This window comes from Haliotis rubra, unplaced genomic scaffold (genome assembly GCF_003918875.1).
Source record: "Haliotis rubra isolate DU_JTF1 unplaced genomic scaffold, ASM391887v1 Scf328, whole genome shotgun sequence".
NCBI classification, from domain to species: domain Eukaryota; kingdom Metazoa; phylum Mollusca; class Gastropoda; order Lepetellida; family Haliotidae; genus Haliotis; species Haliotis rubra.
In genome coordinates, this window is record NW_025767000.1 from 689,065 (window position 1) to 701,935 (window position 12,871).

The 12,871-nt window shown below is 38.3% G+C and overlaps 1 protein-coding gene across 3 annotated transcripts in view; it reads left to right on the forward strand.

The window, feature by feature from the left end:
- Positions 1-7,394, forward strand: part of LOC124284035 — a 108,945-nt gene extending 101,551 nt beyond the window's left edge. For all 3 annotated transcript variants that reach the window (XM_046720075.1, XM_046720074.1, XM_046720076.1), the window contains 7 exons: positions 452-563; positions 1,722-2,605; positions 3,208-3,985; positions 5,892-6,079; positions 6,223-6,316; positions 6,550-6,624; positions 7,331-7,394. In XM_046720075.1, the coding sequence (XP_046576031.1) occupies positions 452-563; positions 1,722-2,605; positions 3,208-3,985; positions 5,892-6,079; positions 6,223-6,312 (2,052 nt within the window). In that variant the 3' untranslated portion in view covers positions 6,313-6,316; positions 6,550-6,624; positions 7,331-7,394. The remainder of the gene's footprint in view (positions 1-451; positions 564-1,721; positions 2,606-3,207; positions 3,986-5,891; positions 6,080-6,222; positions 6,317-6,549; positions 6,625-7,330) is intronic.
- The last annotated feature ends 5,477 nt before the right edge of the window (positions 7,395-12,871 follow it).

Here is a 12,871-nt window from a genome sequence, read left to right on the forward strand (position 1 = left end):
TCATTGTTTAAGGGGCAGGGAGGAAGCTTATGTTAAAGTGTTACCTCATCACAACATATTCAATTCACCACATGATTATGGTGTCTGAAGTGCATCTGTTGTATCCTGTCATCGATACTTACATATCTCTGAAAATATAGAAATTTGGGGGAGACAAACCAGCTTCAGTAGAACTGAAAAGACACACCAGTAATTATAGGTGATTCAGAACCTGGGGAAAATCTGGTCTTAGTGTTGGATGGAAGGAATTTGTTTAAGGGACTTTGAGACTGGCTGGATGTACTGTGGTAATAGTGCTGAAAGGGACATAGAATTATATTCACTCACTCTAGTGCTGAATGAAATCATGGAACACAGAGTCGTTTATCAGTAATGTCCTTGCAGTATATGCAGTTCACGCCACTCACTCTGTGGAAAATTTGCATGAATTACACTCCCTTCTTTCACCCAGGAAAAGCAGCAGAAGGACAAAGCTCGCATGCAGCAACATCGACAGTCCCAGGAAGTGGAAGATGAGACCGTGTCGCTCCTCACACCAAAACCCCAGAAGAAGGACAAGAAAGGTAACCATTGTGTAAACCAGGCAGGTAGTCCAAGGTGCCGTGTTGTTGTTTTGTTGAATCACTGTAGGAGTTTAGGTCACCAGAAACATGTCCTATGCAGACTTGCCCGTGTCAATTCAGAGGGCCAGTAGTCTGTCATACAGACCCTTAAAACAAATATATCCAAGACAGCCCATGTAAGGCTAGAACATGTGGCAAGTCTTGAATGAAGAAAGTGTCTGGGCTCCTTTTTATTATATTTTATGATTATAATTTTTGCGGGGGGTATTAAAATGGACTCCGTCCGTGCACATTTGTCTTTTCCGGAGCAGAACTCTAAAACCGTTCAATATTTCTTCACCAAACTTGGCACATAGATAGATCTGGTGGTGTAATGGTGCCCTTTGGTAGTTTTTGAATTCTGAATAAAATATTTTTGGTGTTTTCATGGCAACAAGTTTGACATAGACTGAAATTGGTGATAGTGCTCCTTTCTGGAGCAGAACTTTAAAAACCTTTCAATACTCTCCTTCCACTTTTCTATATACACACCTCAATATTTGACATAATCATAACTTGTAGACATAATCATGAAGAGTATTTTGCCATTGAGGGGGATATTGATGACTTTGTCTTCTTGTTATCTTTGGACTGTCAGATTGTATCCTTGCTGGTGTTTGTTGCATCCTTCCTGTGTCTGTATCCCGTTTCAAATCAGTCTGATATACTGAAATACTGTGGTCCAAGGTGGCGTTTAGCAGACATGTTCGTCAAAGTGTTACTGTATTCAACATAATAAGTACCCGGGGTGCTTAGAAAATTAGCAAACCTGTGTAGAACAACATGAGTTTTATATTTGTTTTTATTGATAGAGTAGCAATAAACAACTTTAATTCAAACATTGATGAAACAATATTATTTTTTATCATTACCACAAATCATTTTTCACTGTTTTCCATAGAAAAAATCTGTAATATTCACAAGAAAATATGGACTGTTATGTAGATATTTGGTCTGGGTTAGGGGGGAAATTATTTACTGTTACTATCTGCCTCAACCATTTTCTGTAATGGATTTATTTACCGTTACAGAAAATGATGAGCACATTGTTTCCAATACAGCTGAAACCTTAGTCCAATTAGATCTCGAGCTAACTGATGTTCTGCACTGTTCTGACAGATGACAATGGAGGCTTCTCACAGGGCAGAACACAGCTTGTACGAGGTTCCGGATCGTCACCCAATATTCCTGCTGATGTTGCTGACGGCCATCACAAGCCTGACATGCCCAAGTCCAAATCCCATTTCGGTATTTATGGAAGTGACTCTCCCTATGTAATGCAGAACCACAGTAGCCATGGTCACCGCCATCATGGGTCTCGGGGGAAACATTCCCATCGTATGCGGGACTATGACTCGGACACTGGTTACCGTAGTGATCACGAGTTGTTGAAGTTTCGTAAACAGGTTCTCAGTGATGGTAGGGGAAGTGGTCCACCATCCGTCAGTTCATCCACACTATCTCACAATCATCGTCATCAACATCATCACCACCATCATCATCAACAACGACCTCGACCGAGGAGGGAAGGAGGGTATGCAAGTGATCTCGAGGCGTATTCAGGGAGAGGCAAGGATTGGAGTCAGAGGTCAGCAACTCTGTCTTATCAGCATCCAGCACACAGTCTTCCGTATGATTTGCATAATCAGGTAACCAAGACGAACTCAGATAGTGCTACTGTGCCTCATTCTCGGAGGATCATGATGAAAAATGATGAACTATTCAACCAAACATCAAGTCAGGAAAGTGTGAAAAACACCACTCTGTCTCCCCTGAAACCTCTCCCTACACCGTCCCCAAGTCTATTCCAGAGAAATAAGTTTGTGGATCAGAGCACGCCGGTCGCTCTTGAACCGCCAGAGAGCTTCCCACCAACAGTTCAAGATGGTAGCTTGATGACGTCTGCTCCTGACACCAGTCAGGGCAAGGACTTCCAGCGAGAGCTCTACACAGTGCTGGAAGAGCGAATCCAGAAACAAAATGGAGATGTCGGGAAGTCAATGGTAAGTGCAAGCTGTTTGAAAGATTTATATTCTGAAGTATTGAGTTTGAAACTTAAAATGTAAAATTTATTAATCAAATTTAAAGGCAAGACTTTTTTCTGGATGTCAACTTCTTTAAATACATGATATGTTTTATGGATAACAACAACAGAGCTTGTTCTTGCTCCTTCATCAGCAGGAAGGAGCAAGAATTAGCTCTGAAACGTCGTATAAAGAATAAAAAATGGTCGTCCAACTTCTAAATACCTTTCAAAAACTTCAGTCAACTTCTTTATTGTGATGGACACGACGTTTTGAAGTATATTCTTACTCCTTCATCAGGTGAATGTGTATCACTTCTAAATGCCATTCAAAGACTCTATACAACATAACATGGAGATGATGCAGTAAGATCCGTCACCATTGTTTAGTTCATGAGTCCTACCCATATTGCTCAAGTTGTGATGATTTTAGTATAATGTTCAAATTTTCAACTATCAATATCTTGCATGAGACAGGGCAAAATGCTAAATTATGCTAATGCCTAACTTGCAATTTCAATGTCTGTTCAGCTCAATATCTTAAGGCATATGGCTCCATTGTTCATCATATCATCTTTCCAGGGTCAACAACGTCCTCCTAGCGAGCTCCATATGATGAAACCCCCGTCCTTCAAACCTCCCCCACCATACCGACGCACTCCAGAGAGGACATCCTCTACCTCATCAGGGGACCGGTCCTACACAGAGTCCCCTAGGCCAGGGCTGGATTCTCCCAGGTCCAAGTCAGACTCTCCCAGAGACTGTCCGTCACGTCTGTCTGACCCGACAAGGCCGACACCCGACAGCATCAGCCGACACAAAGACTACGAGACATGGACGTTAGACAGAACACAGAGCAGTGAGGGAAACAGAACCCCCCAAATGGTACGGAACACGTACCATGACAATCAGTCTGGAGGGGATAAAAGAAAAACAACAAGTTATCTTAGTGATCGTTATGACCTGAAAGGGACTTCACAAGAGGACATTTTCTTACGAGATCGGCCAGGATCACGTGCAGAGAAAACTGACAAACTAGATAAGCAATTGACTATTGATGTCGGCAATGTGTCTTTTCAAAGTGACCGTTCAAATCCTGTGAGGAGACATAGCGACCCATATAGGGAACGGCCAAGGTCAAGGACGTTTGAAAATTCTGATTCTCAAAGGATGTATGATTCGTACACATATCATGATTCTGAACCGGAGGAATCGTTAGTGCCGATGATGACAAAATATGAGGATGTAGAGAAATTCAAGACGTCGGATCCTTCATCGCAGGTGTCAAGTTCAACAGACAGTGGATACGGTCACAGCCATCCAATCTACGACAGAGTAGGCGATTTCTCCCGGCATTCAGGTTGGTCAAATTGACATGAGACTGTATGCTTGAAATATTTAGTATACTACACAAGATTATGTAACAGTTGTTTGCTCCCTAAATTCTTTTGAATAGTATGTTTGTCATAGGGGTGGACATGAGAGGATCTGTGGATGTCGATAGGTGGCCAGATAGGTTATATCATATCATACAAACCCTTGAAGATCCAGGCTAGAATTGGTCTTCAACCCATGCTTTTCTTAAGAACCGACTAGGGGCGGTGGGGTAACCTAGTAGTTAAAAGCGCTTGCTCTCGAACTTCGATTCCCCACATGGGTACAATGTGTGAAGCCCATTTTGGTGTCCCCCGCCGTGATGTTGCTGGAATATTGCTAAAAGCGTATATCCACTCACTCCACTCTTAAGAACCGACCGGGATCGGGTGGTCAAGCTTGTTCACTTGGTTGAAAATGTCATCGGATCGCAATTTCGTAGATTGATGCTCATGCTGTTGATCACTGGATTGACTCGATTATTTAGAGACCGCCGCCAAATAGCTGTATAATTGCTGAGTGGTTGTAAACAACAAACAAATCGTACCATGACAGTGTGTACACTCATGCTATTAACCACAGGACTCACTGAACCTGTCTACTTTACACTAATTACAGGTAGCTGTAATACAGCTGGAGGTTGTTGACCGAGAGAATTCTTACGCATCACTCACTTATTTTTCTGATATGTTTTCAAAAAGGCAGACAGCCAGTTTGAAGTGAGGAAACAATCAGCTGGCCTGGTAGCTTTTTGTTGAAGAAAAACCTGCTTATATTAGAACATGAAAAGTTTCATCATCAAGCGTGGCCATGATATTTTTTCAGTTTCAAACATTGGTGCATGTAGTTTAAATTGAGGACACGTTGCCAGCTCTCGTTAACAACACTCAGCTGACCCGAAAATCCTGTTACAATTATATTGACATTTTCTGGGGACAAAATCCATGTCTGTTATGTCATGTCATTTCATGTCTTCTCTGGACATGTCAGGGTTGTAAAGCAAAACATACTTGAAATAGGCAGTGTTTTATGTTATTATGAGATATCAAATAATGTAGACCCTTTATTATCAGATTCTGGCATCACTTTACATACATACATATGTACATTAGTGTTGGGAATTGGTTAAAATCTCATAATTGATGATTGGTTCATTACAACCGATCAATCATCGAAAATAATTGGTTAACATCATGTATCAAATTTGTTAATGCACATAAAAATAAGCAAAAAAAACATGTAGTTCTTTTGGGGCTTTGGGGCAAAATTTCACATCTTTAAAGGATGACTAGTATGTTAGGAACATAAATTTCTTGGAGCCTTTAAGATAAATTCAATCATGACTTGAAACGAGCTTGTAGTGCTTACCAAATGAATCAGACAAAACCAACCATGTGAAAAATATTGTTAATGAAAACAAGTGTTCCAAAATTGGTTGTGTTCGATTATGAGAAATTATGATCGATTGCTTGGTCGTTAAGTCACTACGACCAATCTTCGATTATTTCAATTAATCGGACCACCACTAATTTACATAGTGATTTCACTTGTCCATCAAGTTATGGATATTGCAGAGGTTGTTCATGTGAGTCTGGTTGCTGTAAATCCAGAATATCACAGATGTCTCCAGTAGTGATTGGTATATTATTTGTCCATAAGGTTTTATGAGGGTTTTCTTCTTTTTTTGTGTGTTCAAATGTCAACCTTTCTTTATGAGTTTTTTTAATGAGATTCCAGAAAAATAGACATGATTCCTTCAGTCTTGAATGATTTCCTGAAGACTGTGTCATAAATTACATGAAATCATGGTCTCCAACATTTCTTAACATTTTCTAGAGACTCCTACCCTGTTTAGATATTTTGTAGTATATGGTATTTTTTATTTGTTTCAGGTCGTAGTGGTTCCCAGCCCCCTCCATCTCCACAGGTTCACCACTCGCTGATCCGACAAGGCAGCTCAGCATCACGAGATGCATACATGTCAGGGCAGTCAAGGGAGGGAACTCCTGTCAGAGATGACTCAGGGTATCCAAAGGCAGACAACTCTGTCGATAACTCATACCAGGAAATCAGAGAAACGGTATGTTGAAATTTAACATTCCAAACCTTGATTTTTGTAAATGTCAGCTACAAATGTCTATGTGAGGCACACAGTATTGCCAGGAAAACCTTATGATTTTTAGAAGTATTATGAGATGAATGTGAGTTTGTTTCTTTTTCCAGTTTCGAGTTAAAATCACCAAAAAACCCAGGTCTTGGCTTCAGTGTAGCAGGGGGTCTCGGGTCTCATGGAAACCCATACAGACCCAATGATAAGGTGAGGAACTGGTGTTACTACATTTGAATTAACTTAATTAACCCATGAAGATCCAGAAACCCATGCTTGCCACAAGGTGCAACTAACAGGATCGGGAGGTCAGGCTCACTGACTTGGTTGATGCCAATTGTATCCCAATTACATATATCAATCTTCATGATATCAACCACTAGTCTGTTTGGTCCCGAGTTATATTTTTTCAACTGACCATTATTCCATTTGTCACCACCCAGGGTATCTTCATCACCAAGATTCAGCCTGATGGCCCTGCTGCCAAAACACTTCGTCCAGGAGACAAGATCATGGAGGTATTACATTTGATGGAAAGTTTAGACTAAGAGACTGACATATACACTAAACTCAGTTACCTCGATTTAACTAATTATTTTGCTTCGTTATAACTGTAGTTTGTTATATGAGTGAGTGAGTATGGTTTTACATCGCTTTTAGCAATATTCCAGCAATATCACAGTGGTGGACACCAGAAATGGGCTTCGCACATTGTACCCATGGGGGAATCGAACCCGGGTCTTAACCATTAGGCTACCCTACTGACCCTCTTATATGCGTTTCAACAAAAAGGACAGCAAAATGAATGAATGAATGAAACAGTTTATGTTCATCTTTTCATCATAAACATGTTCATTTTAAAATTTTACTGTATTGCAGTTCATGCAATGGCCTCTTTTTCAAAACCATCACACATATGGTCAAAATGAAAATATGATTCTATCAGTGATTTCAAGAGGGTATTCAGTGATAAGATAAAAAGATAATGTAATAAAATTAAGCCTCTGAGTAAAAATATGAAATAAAATACCATTTGTCGAATCAAAGAGTTCTTCCCCTTGAAGGTATTTATCTGTTTTGTAGGTCTGTTTGTTACTAAGGAACAGTCCATTTATATGTTTAGGGGGAAGAGGCATGGAGGTGATAAATATTCTGTTCAGTGAGGCAGTGCGTTGTTCCCTATCCTCTTGAGATAAAATGAATGATTTGTTTTATGTTCTTCAGGTGAACGGCATGGATTTCCGCAATGTTGATCACAATGATGCTGTGTCGGTAATGAAGAACAATACATCAGTAGCCCTCTTGGTGGAGAGACTTCAGAAGGTCAACATGGTATGACAGCATCTGGAACAGTGACCTCTCATATCATACTGGTCAAACCCATTCTCGGTACACTCACTGCACATCCACACTGTCTGAGTATATGGCTATCTGCATAGACTTTGCCTGGATGTAGCCATGACGATGTATGTCCATCAGAACATGGCTGTCTGAACACGCATAGCCTTAATGTTGCCATGACAATATGTGTCACCCGAACATGGCTGTTAGTGGCTTTTTAAACAAACATAGCCTTGATGTTGCCATGACGATGTGTGTCCACCGAAAAATGGCTGTCTGGACAAACATAGCCCTAATGTTGCCATGACGATATATGTCCACCGAAACATGGCTGCCTACATCTGTAGCCTTGATGTAACCATTGGAATTATTGACCTTTCATTGCTTGTGGATTTGGCTTATATTTGAAAGAAACCAAACAACACAGAATTCACAAGGATGTTTCACAAGAATTCATAGTGGATGGTGTTCATTTTGAAGAGAGAGAATAAAATACAGACCTAAAAATGGCAACGTCTTTATTTATAGTGATGAAATAAAATTGGATGAATAATTAGTGCCATGGCTTACAGTAACTGATGAATATGTCATGTGGAACATGGAGCCATGTGTTATACGCCCAAAGGACAGCAATTAAACAACCATACGACTTGCCCGTGTTTTGGCAATGTGCCTGGCTCAGTTCAGTGATCAAAGAATGTGTTACATTTAGTGGTGAAGGATTTGAATTCCTGCTGAGTAAAAGCATGGCTCACACAATTTCAATACATTCCATTATCCATTGTGATGTATTTTATAGGTTTGGACATTGGTTGTGTGAGTTACCTCCCTTGAACTGAGGAAATCCTGCTAAATCATTGGACAATCATGTGACATTTTCTTTTCTACATGGGGAAATGATAAATAGTGCATACTTTGTTGTTATAGTGCATATTTTCTCTTCTCTTATTTGTTGATTGTTTTGTCAAAATGTTTGGCGATTTTAATCTTATTTTTGTACAAACCTTGTTGATTTAATCTCATTGGTTGAAACAAGAACGCTACAGTCACAGTCATACCTGTGACAACCGAACTAACTGACTGACAGGGTATTGTGAAGGATGAACACAGAATAGTTCACAATAGATATCTATTCCCACCCAGTGAAGTCAAAATAGGAACATATAGTGTTAACAGAAGAAATCTATTTAATTTGCCAAAATAAGACACCACAATACTAAGACTTTTGGATTGTGTAAACTAATTCCAAGTGAGTCAATTTCTATTTGTTAATGATTGTCCAGAGACGTTAATCTATCCCAGGTTTATGTTCTTACACACCAAACATTCTGTGTATAGTAGACGTTAAATATTTGCCAGTTAACAGTATATTGAAGTCAGGTTTTCTTAAATTCAGCAATGTTCCAGTATTAATATTTATGTAACTGCTGTTAATTCCTTTTTTATTCATCTGCTCATTCAAAGAAGTCTCATGCAATGTTCTAAGGCTGAATGTATCAAACCTTATCAAAACTTGAAAATGGCAGCAATTTTCATCTGAATCATGAAGATCATTTCCTCTCGTCATTACATGTGTTATATTTCATAAGTACCGTCATCTTTGTGAATAATATTGTTTCAAAATAAACAGGTTGTAATACTACAGAAACAAAGACATGTTTCAATGTCAGTTTCATCATCTATATATTTATAATTATACACATCATCCCATTTTGTAGATGGAAGTGTAGGTTTCATTTGCTTCTCAACACTGAGTAATACTGCCTGAGGGGCGGTGTGGTAGCCTAGTGGTTAAAGCGTTGGCTTGTCACGCCGAAGACCCGAGTTCGAATCCCCACATGGGTACATTATGTGAAGCCCATTTCTGGTGTCCCCCGCCGTGATGTTGCTGGAATATTGCTAAAAGCGGCGTAAAACTAAACTCAGTCAGTCAGTAATACTGCCTGAACCTTAGAAATCGCTATTATACAATTATAGACTCTTGTAGAGGTCGATACCGGTTTTTATTGACCTGAGTAAAACAATATCGACCGAGCTTGCATCCCTGATTTTGTCATAAAACACTCTGTGTTACAGACAGACAAATCATGTGATATGTTGGGAATTATGTAATTAAAACTTTGGCAAAACATATTTAGATGCATGTTTAAAATGATCAGATCATGCATACATTTCAGTTCACTGAAGCTTTATGTTTACTCAATCTTGAGAAAGAAGAAATTATTGCATAGTCAAGAGGTTCAAACATTATCGCTTGTTGTGAAACTATGGAGTTTCACTGTCATTGTCATTAAACAGTATATCACATGATTTACCTGTGGGTACCTAGGTCCTGCTTTCGACTTACCTGACTAGATTACCTGGGTACAGTAGGGGTGAAACGGTACAGTCTTACCACAGTACGGTCCATATTGTGGTACAAGGCTTTTAGTTTGGTCCATTTCGGTTTGGTACATATGAGATATGATCATAATGCAGAAAATTGATAAGAGCCAAACCTTACATTGTTTAATAACATGAAAGAAATTAACCATAACCTTTGTTATTTTGAAAAAACAAAACTGCCATTTCATGACCAGATAGAAGAACAGTACAAAAAACTGAAAATAACAAATATTTGGATTGCATTACGGTATACCGAACCGAATGCAAAATACCGCGGTTCTGCTAATAGCGTGGTATGCCATTTCACCCCTAGAGTACAGACCTAATACTGCTCAGTATAACTTGACTGTTAATTCACTGTTTGAAAAGTTTTATTTTTAGATTTTGAATATAACAGCACTGGTGACTTTTATTGATGTTGACCACCAAATGTGTTGAACCGTACAACAGACAATATTCTGAAATAGAGAATATTTGGTAATGGTGCTCAATTTTGTTTGATCTGGGTTGTCTTTTATTTGTTTCTAACTGCGTCATATTTATGTGTTAATATTTTCATAGTGCTATTATCCTAACAACTCAATTTCAGCTTGAGCATTAATGTGAATGTGACTTTCTTGCTTAGAAGTATCATTACTAAACCGTCTAGGATTTAACCCAATAATATGAAATAATGTGCAACGGTTATGATATTTGTGACATCATTTCATAATTGTCAGATACCATGAAACACATGTCTAGTTGTGAGAAGTTAATTTGACCGTCAATGATCAATATTTGTTGGAACAAGTAGTGTGTTCAGTTTTCTTGATAAGGCTGCAGGAAGATAGTATTTATGGGCAGGTGATCAATGTTGACATAGAGTCCCTACATAAATTACAGTCAAACCTCCTGGTGTCAAAATTGGATGTGTCAGATTCACAGGTCTTGAACTCAATTTCAGGTCCCTGCAAATTCCTTCTCTATTTATAATAATTTATACTTGTATCTCGAACTCATTTCGGAGTCCCAAGTATACCAATTTAGCATAATATTCCCCTGATGACTCCAACAATTGAAATTTAAGAACTATGACACACTTGAGAAAGGTTCAACTTTTGACTCGCTGCACACACAGCTGACTGACCTCACTGCTGTAGATCTACTTACATTAGAAGCCGTTTACCTTCTAACAACTTCCAATAAAGTCTAATAACAAACACACTCAATGTCCAAGGTGTGAGTTGATTACTGTGTACCCACTGGTAGCAAGTTACGTCAGTTTCCCAACCTGACTGCCTTTGACATGTGACAAGTGGGAAGTGAGTTATACAGATTATGTTAGTGAAACATTTATTCGAGATGTGACACCAATCCTGACAGTGAGACGTTAAGACTAAGTTGACACTTTCCCCACTACCAGCTGTACGGGCGCTGAAATTTGCCTTCACCTTGAAACTTGTGCTTCATGCTAACCTGGCAACAATCTGTCATTACAAGACACTTAGTTGTCAGAAGTACCCTTTTGGTTGTCTCACCCCAAATTACAAACTTTCTTCCAGGCCCCCCCAAATTTGACACAATGTGCTTCAACTGTATTTCCAATGCTGGATAAACCTTTAGATGTCACGTTAAGTAGGGTTGGTGTATGATGGAGACCTGTATTGCCATACAGTTGAACCTTGCTCAGCCGGACACTTTCTCACATTTCGTCAAGATACAGGATTTTCAGACGATCAGAATCTTGTCATTAACCTCCCCTATCTAAAATCTATGTAAGCAAAGAGATCTTTATTCTATAATGCTAAAGATTATTAGAGTATTTTGAGAAGTCAAAATCTGCATCTTCCTTTAGAAAATTCAGGTGAATGAACAGGTGACAAGACCCTTCATTTATAGAATAAAAAAGATGTTGCCATTAAACTTCACTATATTGAAGGAAATTTTGAAGCAATAAGTCACAATTATCAGAACCATTGTCTAAACGCCTCAAGATAGGTGTAATTTAAATATTTATACATTATTATATTTTTTCTGAGGCTGTATAAAAACTACTGATACTCCGACATCTTATTTCAGTCTGTGTGGGTGTTATGATGTGGCACACCTCTAATTTTAAGGATGTCTTCTAATGGATAGATGGAAATTTACTTACAACATAGCGAAGTATGTAAGACAAATGTTTGGTGATCAAATGTTTTTATAAGAATTCACATCCAGTTGCAATACTACAAGAAAGCTAGGTGATAAAAAAACTAGAGGGTGGCCATCTGGGTCATCGTTTGCTTTTCATGCATAAAGTCAAGGTTCTATTTATGCTTTTGTAAGTTGAGATTTCTATATTTGAAGAACTGAAAGTCTTTTGTTCCTACAGAAGATATGAAGGAATAATTCATGATGTTGTAAGTTCCTATGTTGTGATGCCAGAGCAATGGAATAATTATGCAAATGTCCAGAAGATTTTACTGCTACTTGAAGTGAACAAAGTGTATTTTTATGCTATATATGTTAATATGCTCTACATATGTTTGTACGACTTTTGATCTGGCAAGTACAGGTGCGTGTGACTTTTCACAGCATATTCTGTGGTTGTGATTATTTATATTCAAGCTCACTTTTTGGGACTTTATTAAGTGGGAGTTCAACAACCTGAAATAAATATGTATGAAATAGATATTAAGTCATTGTTAGTTCTTCTCTGTGTACAGAGAAAGTGCTATTGAATTTAAGATCAAATTGGGATATAAGGTAACCCAAAATAATTTTAAAAATGCATTTTGGGACAATTCAGTCAGAAAAAAAACATACAAAAATTATAATTTTTGAATATTTCAGTTTTTAAAATTATTTCTGTTTAAGGATAAATTTTCCAAAAACTTTAGTTCCTCTACAATGATGAAAATATTGCTTTCTATTTAGGCCAAAATTGAAATATGTGACCATTTACATTGGTTCAGCGATGAAAAGTCAGGTTGTTATTTTTTTGTTAGCCAGATTTTGTAAGAAAGTATCAAGCACTAGACAGGGTTCAGTATCCAAAATCCAGCTGTTATTATTTTT